Source organism: Oncorhynchus keta, chromosome 2, assembly GCF_023373465.1.
Source record: "Oncorhynchus keta strain PuntledgeMale-10-30-2019 chromosome 2, Oket_V2, whole genome shotgun sequence".
NCBI lineage: Eukaryota > Metazoa > Chordata > Actinopteri > Salmoniformes > Salmonidae > Oncorhynchus > Oncorhynchus keta.
Window position 1 is genome coordinate 60,891,618 of NC_068422.1, and position 18,747 is coordinate 60,910,364.

The 18,747-nt window shown below is 40.5% G+C and overlaps 4 protein-coding genes across 6 annotated transcripts in view; 2 read left to right on the forward strand and 2 right to left on the reverse strand.

Moving 5' to 3' along the window:
- Window positions 1-3,028, forward strand: part of LOC118358249 (CKLF-like MARVEL transmembrane domain-containing protein 4) — a 23,076-nt gene extending 20,048 nt beyond the window's left edge. For both annotated transcript variants that reach the window (XM_035735855.2, XM_035735848.2), the window contains one exon: window positions 27-3,028. In XM_035735855.2, the coding sequence (XP_035591748.1) occupies window positions 27-191 (165 nt within the window). In that variant the 3' untranslated portion in view covers window positions 192-3,028. The remainder of the gene's footprint in view (window positions 1-26) is intronic.
- Window positions 3,024-8,809, reverse strand: LOC118358214 (CKLF-like MARVEL transmembrane domain-containing protein 3). Its single transcript, XM_035735814.2, has 5 exons — window positions 8,551-8,809; window positions 6,183-6,338; window positions 5,253-5,348; window positions 4,666-4,783; window positions 3,024-3,920 (listed from the first exon to the last, which is right to left on the reverse strand). The coding sequence occupies exons 1-5, from the start codon at window positions 8,668-8,670 to the stop codon at window positions 3,889-3,891; spliced, it is 522 nt and encodes a 173-aa protein (XP_035591707.1). The 5' UTR covers window positions 8,671-8,809; the 3' UTR covers window positions 3,024-3,888.
- A 173-nt stretch (window positions 8,810-8,982) lies between these two features.
- LOC127912001 (chemokine-like factor) lies at window positions 8,983-11,797 on the reverse strand. The gene is made up of 4 exons (XM_052480246.1): window positions 11,469-11,797; window positions 10,838-10,993; window positions 10,621-10,716; window positions 8,983-10,332 (listed from the first exon to the last, which is right to left on the reverse strand). Exons 1-4 carry the CDS (start codon window positions 11,526-11,528, stop codon window positions 10,225-10,227), a joined length of 420 nt encoding a protein of 139 aa, XP_052336206.1. The 5' UTR covers window positions 11,529-11,797; the 3' UTR covers window positions 8,983-10,224.
- Window positions 11,798-11,950: 153 nt separating this feature from the next.
- On the forward strand, window positions 11,951-18,671 carry LOC118358239 (thymidine kinase 2, mitochondrial). 2 transcript variants are annotated; one of them, XM_035735825.2, is made up of 10 exons: window positions 11,951-12,277; window positions 12,795-12,848; window positions 12,970-13,044; window positions 13,187-13,240; window positions 13,323-13,412; window positions 13,568-13,641; window positions 13,741-13,829; window positions 13,924-14,003; window positions 14,130-14,210; window positions 15,014-18,671. In XM_035735825.2, exons 1-10 carry the CDS (start codon window positions 12,218-12,220, stop codon window positions 15,098-15,100), a joined length of 744 nt encoding a protein of 247 aa, XP_035591718.1. In that variant the 5' UTR covers window positions 11,951-12,217; the 3' UTR covers window positions 15,101-18,671. The 2 variants fall into 2 exon arrangements, with proteins under 2 accessions (XP_035591718.1, XP_035591729.1); XM_035735836.2 differs by having other exon boundaries at window positions 11,952-12,277; window positions 12,747-12,848.
- Window positions 18,672-18,747: the final 76 nt, after the last annotated feature.

The window sequence follows — 18,747 nt, forward strand, 5'->3', positions numbered from 1 at the left end:
TCATGTTTCTGTAACTTCCTGTGCAGGTCTTTGGCTTCTTGGTGACGTGTGTGTACACTGTGAACACCTTCCTGGCGGTGAAGAGATGGCGTATGGGTGATGGGCGCTCAGTGGCGGTCCAGACCAGTGAGTACATGCGAGCCCGCACTGCCTCCCGGGGAGAGATGGAGGCACGGCCTGACCTGGCCTGATGGAGTTGACATTCTGAGACCAAGACTGACATTTACGGCTTCTATCTTACCATACCCTCTCCCTGACTACCCCCTAGTGACATAACCAATCACCGTACCCACTCCATGGATGAGCACTGCAGCCTCTTTACTTGTGGGCCTCGCTTGGCGAGAGTCCCCCAAGGCCTGGACCCAGAGCCCTTATCCCCCTGAGTGTACCAATAAACAGACTGGCTCAGAGATCTACCTCTGTCGACGGTCATCAAGAGCATTGATTTGATATGAATGAAGTGTTTTTCTGGTTTTGAATTCAGCGTGGTTTGAAATCTTGCACCAGTGTTTGGTAAATGCTCTTGACTGTGACTTGGTATCTATGGCCACCAGCATGTAGTGTACAGGGTTTGGTGGTTGTTTTATTTGCAATACGTACAGTTAGCACTGTGTTTAGATATGGATTTTTTTTTTAACACTACAGATCTGACACACAAAGAGAACAACAATTTAATAAATTCAATTTTTTTTATTTTTTTTTACGTGAACTTGAAAAAAAAGGACCAAAAGCTTAGGCCTATTCGTTACGGCGGATCAACCGGTTATTACGTTTTTATGAACTCTGATACTCCTGGAACACATTCCCAACACAGTTCAGTTCCACAACGCCATTACAGTTCAGTTGTCTCTCTCTCTGTAGAATATGTAAAGTAACCCTCCTCAGTGTATCTCACTAATACACAACGACCGAACCACATGGACGTTTGAAGGAAGATTGAAGGTATTTGTTTTTTACTATTTTGTTTTATTGAAGGACTTTTGATTTACAGTTTCTTCAGAAAATATTCACACCCCTTGACTTATTCCACATTTTGTTGTGTTACAGTCTGAATTCAAAATGGATGAAATAGATTTTCTCACCCATCTACACACAATAACCCATAATTACAAAGTGAAAACATATTTTTACATTTTTATTTTGCTCATTTATCGAAATTCAGGCTGTAACACAACTAAATGTGGAAAAGGTCAAGAGGTGTGAATACTTTTTGAAGGCAATGTAGTTGGTGTGGGTGCTATTTGTAAACGGTTAAAGAGTATGAATGTGACGTGTATAGAGGCGTTGTACCTATAGTATATCTGGCCTAGTGAGTGACAGACAAATTGCACAGTGGTACGTTACTAACATGGTGGTACGTTTGATAATTGAGCGAAATACTGATAAACGGGTGCTGGTCGAGGTCAGCGTCCATAGCACATCTCAGGTATTGGCTGACTCATCATTTATGTTCTATTGTCTGTTTGAAACTTAAATGTGGCATTTGTCAAAGGATGTTGCCGCCTTAATAATTGGGTCCACGGCATATTCATTCACAGAATGGCGCACCAATGTATCTCAGTTGAATGTGTGATCTCATTCATCTTATATAGCATGCATAATCACATATCTTATTTCATAAAGCACCCTCGCAGTCAATTTAACTTCCTGGATTTTTGTGTTTTGGTACAGACAAACAGAGCACGGAACATTGAATTCACATTTATGGAGATGTAGCCTGTTCATATGTGCACGTTTGTACTGAATGTGTCTTGGATGAAGGACTTTTAGAAATGTTGACATGTGTTCTGGTCTTTGTATTTTTTTTGTTCTAAATAGTATTGTGCGTTTACATCTACACAACATTGTGATTCCGGGTGTTCTGTATCCCACTGACCCTGCTGGTGATACTGTATGTATATGTGGATTATGGTAAAGATACCCTCAGAGGAACTACTCATGGTGGATGCTTTATATGTACTGAAGTGCACCCACTCCTAGTTGTGGGACATCTTACAAATGTTTTAAAAGATGCCATCTTTGTCAAAGTGATCATATTTTGTGTTCAGAGTTGATGAACCAATATCCTTTGTGAGGACAGTGGGAACAATCTTAAGGCCTAACTACATGAATGACTTTGTAGGTGAGGGCAGGGACATTGCACATCTCAAATTGCAGATTTAATTTGAATGAATTGACCGTAATCACTGTTGATTATGATTGAAACTGTGTGAAGAATAGACAATCAAATGTGTGTATTTATGTCTCTCTTTTCAGGACGGGGTTGATTGTTTTAAGTCGTATATTATGCCTTGACTTCACAGTAGTGGATCCATCTCCTTTAACTAGCAATACATTATGCTCTAACATACAGTAATAGGCCATGTGAGTGCATATGTAATCCTTGCTTTAACTAGTAGTGAAATGATGTGACTATAGTGGAACAATACAAGTTAATGCTTCGTGATGTCCTTAACAATCGAGAGCACTCTGTAAATATAACCTAATATTTTGAGATGGGTGTATTTATCTTACAGTAACGTAACGTCCTTAAAACAACTTTACCGACAGTGCTTCGTGCAGAGGTTATTGCTTGTGTCGAGGTTTTGAACCACTCAACATCTGAAATGGCTTATCTTCGAGTGAAGACTTAACTGCTCTTATCTTTTTAAGGTTTGACCTTGATTTTCTTAAATGCTCTGTCACTGATACAAGTATTTATTGTACTCTAGGAAGCAGTATGGGGCGGCAGGGTAGCCTAGTGGTTAGAGCGTTGGACTAGTAACCGAAAGATTGCAAGTTCGAATCCCCGAGCTGACAAGGTACAAATCTGTCGTTCTGCCCCTGAACAGGCAGTGAACCCACTGTTCCTAGGCCGTCATTGAAAATAAGAATTTGTTCTTAACTGACTTGCCTAGTAAAATAAAGGTAAAAAAATAAAAGTACTAAAATCTGTATTGTTGTATGGAAAGAATTTTGTGTAGATAAAAAAACGAGTTTGTGGTGACAACCTTGTCTCAAAATAAATGGGTTTGGAAATACTGTTGAACATGTCTTCATTTTTTATTAAACCAATTTAAACGTACAAATAGCTGAAAATCAACTGATTTCTTTCTTATTTTCTTTACATGACCTGCAAATTGACAAATGTTTGATGTACAAACCTGGTAAGAAAACCCTTCGGAATAGGAAAACATTTTGGTGTACCATTTTCAGTAATTGAATGCAGTCCTACCCCATTTGCAGTTTACATCTCAAACACAAAAGTCTCCCAGTGCTTCTCCGTGATTAAAAGCTTTCGGAATTGGAAGAAAAGAGAAGACAATATTCTGCTGACAAATCAAATTCAAACAGGAAGTGGCCATTTAGGAAGTAGCTAAGTGCCATGCACAGTCAGTCTTCTCAGCTCAGTGAACATAGATCTATCACAAAATGATTTGAACGCTAGGATATCACATCAGATACAGCAACATTTTCAATAAAGGACACCAGAAAATGAAAAATCAAGCAAAGCAAGTATGATGATCGGACAGACGGTGTAACCAGCCAACCAGCTGCCAATCTTTTCAATTGTGTAAAAATGTAGTGTCATCTGCCTTTGTTCCCCATGCTCGTCTTGGTATTATGGAGGCTGAGCAACTGTAAACCAATAGCCATCACTAAAAATACCACAGTTCATTCACAGCTTCAGAAATGTATTTCAGGATTTGGGCAATTTTAGAGCATTTGGAAAAGAATAAAGTAACTGTAATTGATCATTTATATGTGCCAACATTCCAAAGCGCTAAAGACCTGTTTTCACGTCGGTTTAAAATTAAATGTGAATCCTTCGGGATGCCGTTGACGTCTGCAGAATGGATGTCTTCCTGCCAGGCATGGTGGACACATGGTCCCTGGGCTAGAACCTCTTCAGTCCGAGTCAGAGTCTGAGTCATCGTACTCTATAACACAGAAAAACATTTTTTTTACACTGAAGGTATAAGCAATGCATGTCTTTGTCTGTCTGTGCCTATCCCTTTCAAAGAGGGAAGTGAAGGCCTGTGGTCTCTGCCCTCCTCACGCAATGATCAGGAATTAAAGTTAGAGATGAATATAAAGTCTATATAATCGTGGAAGCCAATCGTGATAGGTAAAAACACATACAACATAGATGATTAAAGAGTTAATATAAATGTTATTAACATAGTAACAACTAGGTTGTGATCAGATACAGTTTCATGGCAAATGAGAAATCATAATTCAGATGTTACCATGTTTTGTTTATCGAATAGATTAGCTACTCAGCATGGTCAGAACGAAGCACAGTCTGCAAAGATTATCACAGACGATGTGCTGACTCCCCAAACACACTCCATGAGTATTCACTCCCACTGACCTATGGGACCCGTGGCTGAGTGAACTTGAGCCATGTCGTCCACAATGTGGCTTATGATTTCTATCAGCAAACTGCAAGTTTTATTTGTTTTCCTAAACTGCCCAAACAAATTTGATTAGAACTGACAGAAACAAAAACCCTGAATGGAGGGTCAGCACTAAGTTCTCATTTCTATATTTCCTGTAGCCATTTTGTGGGAAGAACAGGGAAGGACTGAATGTTTCTGAGGAGTATACAGGATGCAGCATTGGAGACAACATGTAGATTTACATCAGACTATATACTAGACATTATCTGAAAGAACGCTTTACCTGAGGTTCTTGGTGGCTCGTCACCCGAGTCCCCTCCTTGTTTGAGGAAATTAGCCAGGTCATTAAAGATGAAGTAAAAATCTAGAGCAAAAACAATGGTGGCAATGAACCCAAACACCTGGAGGGAGTGGAAGAAAAGAAAACCTTTGATATCAACATGAAACAGCTAGTAAATCCAGAAGGGGGTGAATTGTCTGACAGAAGCTGTAACATGATATCCAGACACAATGAAGTAATGCAGCGGAGTAACCAGACACGACGTCTGAGTTCAACCTTAACTTCAGAGTTCAATGGGTATACTGTACATCAGGGGTGTCAAAGTCATTCCATGGGAAGCCTAGTGTCTACAGGTTTTTGTTTTTTTGCCTTTCAATTAAGACCTCGACAACCAGGTGTGGGGAGTTCCTTACTAATTAGTGACCTAAATTCAACAATCAAGGACAAGGGAGGAGCGAAAACCCACAAAACACTCAGCCCTCGGTGGAATGAGTTTGACGCCTGTGCTGTAAATGCTGAGGAGATACAACTCCGATCGTGGCATAGGCTTGATGAGAGATGTGTGGATAGTGTCAAAGAGCTTTTCTTACCCCTGCTGCTTTAGAGGCCCCGTCTGTGTACTTGGAAACTGATATTATGGAGATGATAAAAAAGATAATGGACGCACTGACACAGCGCAGAAAATCCTAAAAGAGAGATAATACAAATTAAAATGTAGTTTTCACATTTGTTTCCAAATTGGCTATCATCCCTACTATACCCAAGGGGACTATAAATATACTGAGTGTACAAAACATTACGAACACCTGCTCTTTCCATCAGATAGACTGACCAGGTGAAAGCTATGAGCCCTTATTGATGTCACTCATTGAATCCACTTCAATCCCTTCAATCAGTCCACTCTGGCTCCCGAGTGGCGCAGCGGTCTAAGGCACTGCATCTCAGTGTAAGAGGGGTCACTACAGTCCCTAGTTTGAATCCAGGCTGTATCACATCCAGCCGTGATTGGGAGTCCCATAAGGCGGCACACAATTCGTCCAGGTTTGGTCGGGTTAGATGTCATTGTAAATAAGAATTTGTTCTTAACTGACTTGCCTAGTTAAATTAAGGTTTAAAAAAATGTAAATGAAGGGGAGGAGACGGGTATAAAAAAATTAAAAAAATAAGCATTGAAACAATTGAGACATGGATTGCGTATATGTGTCATTCAGAGGGTGAATGGGTAAGACAAGATTGAAGTGCCTTTGAATTGTGGTAGGTGGTAGAAATGTTTTTTTTTTCACGCTCAACAGTTTCCTGCTTGTGTCAAGAATGGTCCACCACTCAAAGGACATCCAGCCAACATGGTCACAACCGTGGGAAGCGTCAGGGTCAACATGGGCCAGCAACCCCTGTGGAATGGTTTCGACACCTTGTAGAGTCCATGCCCCAACGATTTGAGGCTGTTCTGAGGGAAAAGTGGGTGCAAATCAATATTAGTAAGGTGCTCTTAATGTCTTGTACACTCAGTGTATACTCACCATGAGGGGGAAGTGGAATCCCTTAAATCGCTCATTGAATTTGGTGGAATAGGCAAAAAGGAGGAAGAGGGCAGCCAGGAACTCAATGAGGGGTGCTGTGACAAAGGCTGCTGCCGTGGATGCCACAAAACAGATGAACGCGATGAGGGACAGAGCCTGACAGAGAAGACAGAGGGAGGGAGAGATAGAGACAGTCACTAATAGAGTGCAATGCGTACTAAAGTTACTTTGGTCCAAAATCTCCCTTTCCAGAAATGTTGCAGTGACCCTAAGCATTTGCATTTCCTGTCTCAAGCTGTCAGGAGATGCAGCTGTTGAATGACAAATAACATACACAGGCCTACACAGACACTCACAGACACACTATAAGCCTATACTGTACGTGAGTTCAAAGGTTTTTTGCTTGTTTATACACAAATGTATTAACGCGACTGTTCACTTTAGCTAAGCATGAAACATGTTTGTCTGGTTGATCACAAATCCTGAAAGATGCAACTGCCTTTGTGATTTCAAAGACGCCCGTAAGTCTTTAATATCAGCATCCAGTCTCTCCACGAATCACAAGTTTATGTTGTCTTTGTAAACGCATTTCTGGTGATAGTGCTTGTTTTCCTACATCCCCTTGTCCTGAGTTTCCTCCGGGTCAACATCATTGGACGAGACAAGCCCAGGCACTGTTATCTCCACAGAGCCATCTTGTATTTGTTACACTGGGCCATCAAAACCATAGACAAGGCTCACCTTGGGGTGGGAACTCCCCGAAATGCAACAGACTGCTACTGCTGCTTTCATAGATACAACCCTGAGCACACTGTTCATCTATCTTACACTTAGAATGTGTTTCATCGTTGAGTAACGTTGAATATCTTCGTAACGCACAGCAGAACTGCTTATCAGACATTTTGTCTGACCTCGACATGGCTAATGTTTCTCATCTCAATGCTATGTTTCTGCATAGTAAAGCAAACTGGCTTCTGAGAATTCTGGCACAACACATTTCTTGTCAATTGGATGCTACGAGCGACAAACTAAACGACTTAAGCAGCATTATTGTCATTCCAGCTATTAACGATCACGAAAAACTCTATGCATATATGTTTTCCAGCTGTCTTGAGCCACTACTAAAAACCAGGATATTTCATTGTGAGTTTTTAAGTCATAGTAGCACCCATGTGGTTTCTAGCACTAACAAGGGAGAGGATCATATTCTAAGTGTGTGTAAAGAGGCTGCATTGTTCTTGGAGACTGATTTCGTTACCTTATAGGGCCAGTCAGCCAGAGCCCTCTAATAAAGCCCTCTATTCTATACAGTATATCTTTTGGGCTACATGCCCTCCAGCAGAGTTAGTTAGAGACTGAGAGGGTTGATCATTGTTTCATGCAGCACATCCAGGAACCGAATCTCACATGACATACATGGGAGAGTCCATGATAATAACATATGTGTTCAATCGGTTCAAATCCTTGGTGATGACCCCTTTCACAGTGAAGATGTCAAAGTAGAAACACTCTCGTTTCACTTCCTGATATCTGAGGTTTGAAATAATCAATACTCATTGAAGAATTAATGGAGTTCATTTGTTTGCAACGATTTGTAATATTTTTAGCAAACTATCTCTTTTAAAATGTATTTTTTACAATTACCATTTTGGTTTAATTGCATGTGCAACAGGCTACTGCACATCATGTCAAAACCTATTAGTAGTTATCCAGTAATACAAAGTAGAACCCCCGACAGTAGACTGACCACATGAAGTATAGAACACATTACAGTTGTATGTAAGGTCTATTGCTTGCTTGTGTAAACATGAATAGGCCTACACTAGGCTACATGAATATGAATGATAGTTTACAGGCTACATGTCTCCAAAATGATCCATATGCATTATGTCTTTCGTTTAACTGGTATAAATCAAAATTCTCACCTGAATGAAAAGGTAGTCAGTCGTAAACTTAAAACCTTCTTCCAAAGTAAAAAACAAATATGTGGCGAACTAATTCATAAATACTTTTTTTTAACGCCTTTGACGAAAACAAAACGTTCCCTTGCCTAAATGAGAACCGTGTGATGGACACATTGACCTCAATAGAAATGGGCAGAATTCAATGGATGTGTTTTCCATATAGTTGAACCTAAACAGCTGTTTGAAGACTTGTTTAGGATAGGATAAATTAATCCCAACAAAAACCTACTTTTGAGCGTTCAAAAGCGTTACACTGAATAGCACAAACCCGTTAAATCGAGTGCACCCCGCCCCCGCCAACTAAACTTCTACGCATCTGTTTGTCTTGGCAGCGTTGAAGAAAAGTATTCGGAAGAAACAATGGAAATAAAGACACTAAAATATTATTTGAAATGCTACGTTACCACTTCTGCAATAAGAAGTTGTCCTTTCCGTGAAGATGCGAATTCTTTTGCGATTGGGAGAATCGTTTGAAGGACACTTTGGCGCGGTCCAGTCGTACCGGGAGCTTCGATGTCCCCCATTTCAAAGATAACGTTTGACTTGAGTAATGGTTACAGATCCAGCGGGCTGGAAGAGTTGAGAGTGGAAAATACAAAGCCCCGAAAAAAGAGTGTTGCTTCTTGAAGTGGAAACGGAAATAATGACAGTGAGAAAACGTAGTTCACAAAGGCGCAACATCTGCATTCCAGAAGAGATGTTAGTTGACTGGGCTATGTGCATGCGTCAAAACTAAAATACTGTAATGTATTTGTTAAAATTGTTGTGATGTATCCCTCGAGTTTTATAAATAATCTGTTTTAAGTTTATAGGGCTGTGGTCCAACTTTATGGGAACGTCATAAACAACTCAAAATGCAATAGAAACATTACTTAAGAATAAAAAAATAAAAAATATAAAAAATAAAGAAGAATAAAGTAGAAATAGACTCGGCCTACATGTAATCTGACATTGTTTAAAACATGATACAGGCCTAGGTTTCAAAGGTGTATTTATTTTTTATACATGATATTTGTGTTATTGCATTGATTAGGCTATAGAAACAAATGGGCCATCTGCAGTTGATATATCAATTTTTGGATTTAGAAATTAATGATATATGTACTCATATAAATGCCTCATGAGCTTAGTTCTACTGCCATACCCCATCAGAACACAAAATATAAGCTTGTTTTACTCCAATAATTGTAAACATATTAAGTGTAAACAAACACTATATAGCCTCGAAACATGGTTAAAACTACAATGTTGATATCATTGATGGTCAGTCCTTGCATACATAGCTCTGTCTATGAATTTGAGAGTGGTTACATTTATCCAGCCCCATATCCTTCAGGTTTTTACCAAAATGGGCCAGGGCCAAGCTTTGTTATTGTTTGAACTGCTGATTGCCCCTTTAAACCTACACATGCACTACCTTTCAGAAGTTTGGTGTCACATAGAAATGTCCTTGTTTTTGAAAGAAAAGCACATGTTTTGTTCATTAAAATAACAAAATTGATCAGAAATACAGTGTGGACATTGTTAATGTTGTACATGACTATTGTAGCTGGAAACGGCTGATTTTTAATGGAATATCTACATAGACGTACAGGGGCCCATTATCAGCAACCATCACTCCTGTGTTCCAATGGCATGTTGTGTTAGTTTATAATTTTAAAAGGCTAATTGATCATTAGAAAACACTTTTGCAAGTATGTTAGCACAGCTGAAAACTGTTGTTCTGATTAAATAAGCAATAAAACTGGCCTTCTTTAGACTAGTTGAGTATCTGGAGCATCAGCATTTGTGAGTTCGATTACAGGCTCAAAATGGCCAGAAACAAATAACTTTCTTCTGAAACTCGTCAGTCTATTCTTGTTCTGAGAAATGAAGCCTACTATTCCATGCGAGAAATTGCCAAGAAACTGAAGATGCGTACTACTCCCTTCACAGAACAGCGCAAACTGGCCCTAACCAGAGTAGAAAGAGGGGTGGGAGGCCCCGGTGCACAAAAATAATTAAGATGGGCGAAAGAACACAGACACTGGACAGAGGAACTCTGAGAGTGAGTATCTGAAGAGACAATTGTGGTGTCTTCACTTCACAGTGCCAGTTGCTGCTGTTCTTAGTTGATTGAATGTGACCCTCTTGAAAAGCATGCAACCATCCACACACCACAGGCCTGTTGCTATGAAACCCACTATCTGGATAGGGAAAGTATACAAGACTCAGTGTTAATATCAGATATAGGCTACAAGATAGAATTATAGCTGACATTTTTTTGTAGTAGTTCATTCATTAGTTGTACTGGGTGCCAAATGTGGGATTACAGTATATATTCACGTTAGTAGAAATGTTCATAAGGATTGTATTTCCTCCGGGCAGTTCATTATTGACAGGATGGTGTGTAAGATGAGGCTTCACCCAGAAACCCAGTTCTATAAGGCCCCCAAATAGAAGGTCAACAAGGAATACATTTGTTTTTATCTCACCCCTCCACCCAGGGTCCCTGTCACTGTGTAAGTGGACACTGCTATCAGACTCAGGATAAGTATGAAGACTGCTGCAAACAGTGAGTTGAACAAATCCTGAAGAAGAAAAGACAATGGAAGTTACTCAGAAAGCTTGACTGCCTGACATTTTCACAGCAGTTAATCAATGTGAAAGACATACAGTAAACACTGTACTGTAATTGAATAGGTTCCTTACAACGAGAGGCCAGAAGAACAGAGTCAGCTTCTTGTTCAACTTCAGCGTGTACAGCAGAAGCAGGGAGAATGTGATCACAAACTCCATGCATGTAGCTGCAATGTATTTGGGCCTGGATGTTACAGCAAAACACACACATGCTACAAACATAGTCCCCTGAAACAGAGAGCATTGGCAATTAGGAAATTATAGGAAATGCTAATTGATAGTTTCCATTCAAAGATATTTAAGGACAGTCTCTAATCCTACAAATTGAAATGGTTGTTTCACACCAAAAGCTGTGAAAATTAGGGTCGTTTTTATTGATTAAAATGTAATGTCCACTAGAGGGCATGCAGTATCTTGTTTAACGTTTATCATCAACTACAGGGTTTAACGTTTGTACAGTTCACAGGAACTACAGCTCTGACATTCACTTCTAGTTCTGCTTTGTCATAGACAACATATTTAGGTAATAATGTAAATCAACATAATCTCTCTGTAAGAGTAAACTATTGTAATATCCTGTAACAATACTGTGTAATACATTCTTGCTGTTTTTATCAAATTTACACCAGATATATGGCTTTATCGGGGGTGATAAGTCTTTCCAAAACCCAGTGGTTTAACAAAGTATGAAAAAATGTCTCACCATCTCTACTAATTTAATGACACCCCTCAAGGATCTGAGAAAAGCAGTATCAACCTCCATGGGTAAATGAAGGTATGTTACTGGTTGTTTTGGAACAGTCGCCTGTCATGTTACGTTGCAAAAGAACCAGCTCTGAGTCTGTGTTTCCTGAAGAAGCTATTTCCTTTCAGTTGCAGGAAATTACAGTTCGTTGCAATCACTTCTAAACATACTAGGCCGTATCATACTGCTTGCATGCCACTAAACAAACTAACCATGATCTGAAAATGTCAATCAATCTGTATAGAATATTACAATCAGAAAATATTTGATTGACTTTCTCATGTAGGCCTACAGACATAGAGGCTTAAAAACATTATGAGCAGCCCTATATATTTTAATGATCCTCATCATTGCTGTACTGATAGTCTGGCATAAATCACGGTAGCAGTGTTACCTATAAATGAGTCCCTTTGCCCTCAATAGTGATGGCAGTTGGTGGAGGGAATGCAGGTCTCAGAACAAATAAAGCGCTTCAACCAATAGAAAAAAACTACATCTCCATATCATGAACCAGGAAGAGGTTATTTGACACACGGAACTGGAGTGCCAATTCACGGTCGAGCGCTGTGTGTGATTCAGATAATTATGCGATATTTCCTTTACATCTATTTGTATTAACAATTTGTGGAGATCTGCCACACGACTATATTCCCACATTGCTGTGAGGTCAGCGCGATTGGTGGCTATTCCCTGCAAAATATTTGGTGATGCGCGCGGTGAGCTCTGCCAGACGAGAGGCCATAGCAACAACACACAGCTCGTCTCAAGTAGGTGCCCTTGCACAAGGTTTATTTATTCGCTGGTCTGAAGCTTTGTTTCGGTACAGAGTGATACAATTAAACACCCTGTAGACTAATGTTACAATGTCATGTTACAAATGATGTGAGTTACAATGTTGCGTCAGAACAACAGAACATATTACCAACATAGCCTGCTCATACTGTTACATTTTGAATTGCCAAGTTTACAATACAATGTGACAAATGTTTAGAAACAATACACTTGTCCTTTGAGCTCACTTCAGCTACCACCAATAAACTTGATGCAAATGTAAAATAATTGCTAATTAGACATGGCCATTCCTGTCAGACTCATCCATTAGCACTGCTATTATCTACCACTACTTTCAGTGAGGCTACTTGCTCATCAATTTGCTCTAACCAAACCAGGGCAGAATGCTATCGCCCTGCATACATCACCCATATTAACACCCTTCTCTGTTTGCCTTGACCATAGGTACTGACTTAACCTGACTTCTTGGTTTCATCTTATCTCACAATGCAGTCTTACTCCTCCCAAGGAAAGCTGGTGCGGAATGGGGAGAAGAATAAGTTAGTGGTATGTACTGGTACACTGTCATTTTAAATCCTTGAAAATCTTTGAAATTGGTACTAAGACATTTGAAGCCTATATACCTGAGGGAGAAGTCAACACAATGTATCTTGTTATTTTTCTTTAGATCTGTATAGAGGGGAATATTGCTAGTGGGAAGACAACATGCCTGGAGTATTTCAGCAAAACCAGTAACATTGAGGTAAAAAAAAAAAATAAAAAAAAAACATGCAACACGCTTGTTCAACATTCTGCATTCCTTCATTTTCCTTTCGTCCCTTGTGCTGCACTGTGTGTAAAACAAAAGGTCAAATGAAATCACAATTTTAGTTTTGAATTCTCAGGTGCTGACTGAGCCAGTTTCCAAATGGAGGAATGTTCGAGGGCACAACCCCCTGGTACGTGACCATTCTATAGAAGATGGTTCATTTAGAAAATTACATATTTTATGCTGATGTTAGATCTACTCCCATCCTGCAGGGGTTAATGTACCAGGACCCGACTCGATGGGGCATCACTCTACAGACCTATATTCAGCTAACCATGCTGGACCAACACCTCTCAACAATAGTAGGCACTCTAAAACATTGCACAGAACAGGTTTCACTGATATCCTACTGTTTCACTACTGTTGCATGTTTTTTATCAATAGCACAGATTTCTCTTTCGACTTTGATATTACATTGCATAATTAACATGGTCTGTTTTGTGTTTGTTGATTCCAGTCAGCCCCAATGAGAATGATGGAAAGGTCCATCTACAGTGCCAAGTACATCTTTGTGGAAAATCTTTACAGAAGGTAATGCACATGGTATATTTCACACCAGCTTATAGCTGGTTCTCATTTGTGCCCAATCTAGTTCATTTGATGTACTTCACAATATTTTGCTCTCTGCAGTGGGAAGATGCCCGAGGTGGACTTTGCTGTTCTTAGTGAGTGGTTTGAGTGGATCACTCAGAACATTGCCGTTCCTGTGGATCTTATCGGTAAGCTGTGCAGAAACACAAGCTTTCTACTTTATTCTGATGATGTTGGGGTCCTTGGTAGAATCTTGTTAATTTAGTTCCTCCTCTGTTCCAGTTTACCTCCAGTCGTCTCCACAGACCTGCCATGAGAGGCTAAAAGAGAGATGCAGGGAGGAGGAGAAGATCATTCCTTTGGTGAGGGTAGAAGAATGACAAACTCTCAGTGCTGTTCTTGGTCTAACTTCAGAGGGGTTTTAAGACTCGTCTCTTGCCCTACTCTCTCATCCTACTATCTTTCTCGCTTTTATTTTATTTTTAAAGGAATATTTAGAGGCAATCCATCAGCTGTATGAAGACTGGCTGATAAAGAAGACGTCCTTCAATGTTCCTGCTCCAGTCCTTGTGAGTGATCAATCTTTTTCAGGCGTGCGTTTCGGAGGACAATGGTCAATTAATGAGGAACATTTTTTTATACGTTCTGGTGTCTCCTGTGATAAGCGCCAGAGTGTTGGTCATCTATGTCAAGGAGTCCTTGTTTTTCATTGTTGGGAAATAGTCCATTGTTTAATAGAAAGGCAGGCATGCAGGGAAGTGATTGTTAAACACAGCTCTGTTTTTGTGTCACGTTACTATAATCTGTGAAGGCAGTTTCACAACATTTTAATAATATATATATATACACTGAGTATACAAAACCGGATGAAAGTTATGATCTCTTATTGCTATCACTTGGTAAATCCACTTCAATCAGTGTATATGAAGGGGAGGAGAAAGGTTAACGAAGGAGTTTTAAGCCTTGAGAATTGAGAGAGGGATTGTGTGTGTGTGTGTGTGCCATTCAGAGGGTGAATGGGCAGGACAAAACATTGAAGTGCCTTTGAACGGGGTATGGGAGTAGGTGCCAGGTGCACCGGTTTGTGTCAAGAACTGCAACGATGCCGTTTTTTTTTCATCACGCTCAACAGTTTCCCGTGTGTATCAAGAATGGTCCACCACCCAAAGGACATCCAGCCAACTTGACACTATTGTGGGAAGCATTGGAGTCAACATGGGCAGGCATCCATGTGTAATGCCTTCGACACTTTGAAGACTCCATGCTCCGACGAATTGAGTCGGTTCTGAGAGCAATGGGGGAGGGGTGCAACTCAATTTTTAGGAAAGTGTTCATAATGTTTGGTATACTCAGTGTATTTGTATGTTTTCAGGTAATTTCGGCAGACGATGACCTGCAGAAGATGATCCTCCAGTATGAGGAGAACAGAGAGAAGATTTTATCAGGGAGCAATGTGTGACTGAAGTACAGTGCCTTCGAAAATTATTCAGACCCCTAGACTTTTTTGACATTTTGTTAGGTTACAGCCTAATTTTTTCCCCCCTCATCAATCGACTCACAATGCCCCATAATGACAAAGCAAAAACAGGTTTTTAGTAATGTTTGCTAATTCAACTTTGTTGAAGCACCGTTGGCAGCGATTACAGCCTTGAGTCCTCTTGGGTATGACGCTACAAGCTTGCCACACCTGTATTTGGGGAGTTCCTCCCATTCTTCTCTGCAGATCCTCTCAAGCTCTGTCATGTTGGATGGGGAGTGTTGCTGCACAGCTGTTGTCAGGTCTCCAGATACGTTTGATCGGGTTCAAATCTGGGCTCTGGCTGGGCCACTAAAGGACATTCAGAGACTTGTCCACGAAGCCACTCCTGCGTTGTCTTGGCTGTGTGCTTAGGGCCGTTGTCCTGTTGGAAGGTGAAACTTCACTCCGGTCTGAGTTCCTGAGCACTCTGTAGCAGGTTTTAATCAAGGATCTCTCTCTGTACTTTGCTCCATTCATCTTTCCCTCGATCCTGACTAGTCTCCCAATCCCTGATGCTAAAGAAACATCCCCACAGCATAATACTGCCACCACCATGCTTCACCGTAGGGATGGTGCCAGGTTTCCTCCAGACGTGACACTTGGCATTCAGGCCAAAAAGTTCAATATTGGTTTCATCAGACCAGATAATCTTGTTTATCATGGTCTGAGAGTCTTTAGGTGCTTTTTGGCAAACTCCAAGTGGGCTGTCATGTGCTTTTTACTGAGGAGTGGGTTCTGTCTTGTCACTCTACCATAAAGGCCTGATTTGTGGAGCGCTGCAGAGATGGCAGAGCCTTCCAGAAGGACAATCATCTCCACAGAAGGACTCTAGAGCTCTGTCAGAGCAACGATCGGGTTCTTGGTCACTACCCAGACCAAGACCCTTCTCCCCCGATTGCTCAGTTTAGTCGGGCGGCCAGCTCTAGGAAGAGTCTTTGTGGTTCCAAACTTCTTCCAATTAAGAATGATGTAGGCCACTGTGTTCTTGGGGACCTTCAATGCTGCAGAAATGTTTTGGTACCCTTCCCCAGTTCTGTGTCTCGACACAATCCTGTCTCTGAGCTCTACGGACAATTCCAACTGTCAACTATGGGACCTTACAGTGCCTTGCAAAAGTATTCAACCCCCCCTGGCGTTTTTACAATTTTGTTGCATTACAACATGTAATTTGAATTAATTTTTATTTGGATTTCATGTAAAATAGTCCAAATTGGTGAAATGAAAAAAATGACTTGTTTCAAAACATTATTCACCTTTTTGCTATGAAGCCCCTAAATAAGATCTGATGCAATCAATTACCTTCAGAAGTCACATAATTAGATTGCACACAGGTGGACTGTATTTAAGTGTCACATGGTCTCTGTATGTATGTAGGTATGTGTGTGTGTGTGTGTGTGTGTGTGTGTGTATATATATATATATATATATATATATAAACACCACTCAGCAAGGGGCACCACCAAGCATGTGGCACAATGAGAATAAGAGCACCTCTTCCCAGCTGCCCACTGCACTGAGGATAGGAAGCACTGTCACCACCCATAAATCTACGATAATCGATCATTTCAATAAGCATTTTTCCACGACTGGCCATGCTTTCCACCTGGCTACCCCTACCCCGGCCAACACCTCAGCACCCCATGCAGCAACTGGTTCACCAACTACTTCTCAGACAGAGCTCAGTGTGTCAAATCGGAGGGCCTGTTGTCCGGACCTCTGGCAGCTCTATCGGGGTGCCACAGGGCTCAGTTCTCTGGATGACTCTTTTCTCTGTGTATATATATATCAATGATGTCGCTCTTGCTGCTGGTGATTTTCTGATCCACCTCTATGCAGACGACACCATTCTGTATACATCTGGATCTTTGGACACTGCTAACAAACCTTCAAAGCCATACAACACTCCTTCCGTGGCCTCCAACTGCTTTTAAATGCTAGTAAAATGAAGTGCATGCTCTTCAACCGATTGCTGCCCGCACCCTCCCACCTGACTAGCATCACTACTCTGGACGGTTCTGACCTAGAATATGTGGACAACTACAAAATTTCGCAACAAAGCCTCTTTCACTCACAATGTCATTTACAAGATGGCCTCCAACACTCTACTCAGCAAACTGGATGTAGTCTTATCACAGTGCCATCCGTTTTGTCACCAAAGGCCCATATACTACCCACCACTGCGACCTCTATGCTCTCGTTGGCTGGCCCTCACTATATATCCGTCGCCAAACCCAATGGCTCCAGGTCATCTGTAAGTCTTTACAAGGTTAAGGGGGCCTTATATCAGCTCACTGGTCACCATAGCAACACGCACCCGTAGCACACGCTCCAGCAGATTTATTGCACTGGTCATATTGAATAGTTATGCACGCTCAAGTTTTCATTTTTTTTTGTGTTATTTGTTATTTCACAATACAAAATATTTTGCATCTTCAAAGTAGTAGGCATGTTGTGTAAATCAAATGATACAAACCCCCTAAAAATATATTTTAATTCCAGGTTGTAAGGCAACAAAATAGGAAAAATGCCAAGGGGGGTGAATACTTTCGCAAGCCACTATATAGACAGGTGTGGGCCTTTCCAAATCATGTCCAATCAATTGAAATTACCACAGTTGGACTCCAAGTTATAGAAACATCTCAAGTATGATCAATGGAAACGGATGCAAGCTCAATTTCGAGTCTCATAGCAAAGTGTCTGAATACTTATGTAAATAAGGTATTTCTGTTTTTTATTTTTTATAAATTTGCAAACATTTCTTAACCAGTTTTTTTGCTTTATTATGGGGTATTGTGTGTGGAATTCCTGAGGATTGTAATTTATTTAATACATTTTAGCAAAAGGCTGTAACGTCAAGGGGTCTGAATACTGTAAAGTCAAGGGGTCTGAATACTTTCCGAAGGCACTGTATATATGCTGCACCAACAATGGCAGTAAATATGTTTGTTGTCTGTAAGCAGGTAATTATAGTCCAAGAGAGAACACCAGAATGAGCTTGTGGAGTTTGTTATCTTACACACTGTCTTAGAACAACTCTCTGACCGGTACATTTTCAGACCGCAAGTATTCCATACTGTATATTTACTGCTACAAGTCGCATTCCAACATATGTTACATAAGCACTTGCTCGTTTTTGTTTGTTTCACTGACCATGATGGATTGTCTCTCTACGGGAACATGGTACACTGTTGGTTTCTTAACGTTGGTCACGTGGTGTCAGCCCTAAAATAATACCTCCATTTTACAGCTGCTGGGACATAGCGGTATCACCTCTGTAATACAAAGCATATATTTTAGGGGGCTGCTGACTAACATACTGTATATTTACTGCTACAAGTCGCTTTCCAACATGTGCCGAGATGTGTTTTGCTCTTATTTTATTTACTGCTAATATATAGAGGAACATGTTGTCAGGCTGGAATTGCACTTAGTTGTGAACAGGACCAGCAGTTATTGTGCTAAAGATTGTACTCTTTTGCTGAGATCGTTTCAATAAATACCTAAAAGGGGATTTCGTTTAGTAACATATGTTAATGTATGCTCTATTGCCGATTTTAAAGTTAGTGTAACTGTCTATTTTGTATGAT

What these genes read in the sequence shown, in the direction of transcription:
- LOC118358239 (XM_035735825.2), top strand. Translation starts at nt 12,218, where the DNA reads ATGCGCGCGGTGAGCTCTGCCAGACGAGAGGCCATAGCAACAACACAC. An exon ending in GCAAAACCAGTAACATTGAG is followed by an intron (nt 13,045 to 13,186) that starts GTAAAAAAAAAA and finishes TTGAATTCTCAG; the next exon opens with GTGCTGACTGAGCCAGTTTC. An exon ending in ACCAACACCTCTCAACAATA is followed by an intron (nt 13,413 to 13,567) that starts GTAGGCACTCTA and finishes TGTTGATTCCAG; the next exon opens with TCAGCCCCAATGAGAATGAT.
- LOC127912001 (XM_052480246.1), bottom strand. Translation starts at nt 11,528, where the DNA reads ATGGAGGTTGATACTGCTTTTCTCAGATCCTTGAGGGGTGTCATTAAA. An exon ending in TCATTAAATTAGTAGAGATG is followed by an intron (nt 10,994 to 11,468) that starts GTGAGACATTTT and finishes TCTCTGTTTCAG; the next exon opens with GGGACTATGTTTGTAGCATG. An exon ending in TGTTCTTCTGGCCTCTCGTT is followed by an intron (nt 10,717 to 10,837) that starts GTAAGGAACCTA and finishes TTTCTTCTTCAG; the next exon opens with GATTTGTTCAACTCACTGTT.
- LOC118358214 (XM_035735814.2), bottom strand. Translation starts at nt 8,670, where the DNA reads ATGGGGGACATCGAAGCTCCCGGTACGACTGGACCGCGCCAAAGTGTC. An exon ending in AACTTCTTATTGCAGAAGTG is followed by an intron (nt 6,339 to 8,550) that starts GTAACGTAGCAT and finishes CTTCTCTGTCAG; the next exon opens with GCTCTGTCCCTCATCGCGTT. An exon ending in GATTCCACTTCCCCCTCATG is followed by an intron (nt 5,349 to 6,182) that starts GTGAGTATACAC and finishes TCTCTCTTTTAG; the next exon opens with GATTTTCTGCGCTGTGTCAG.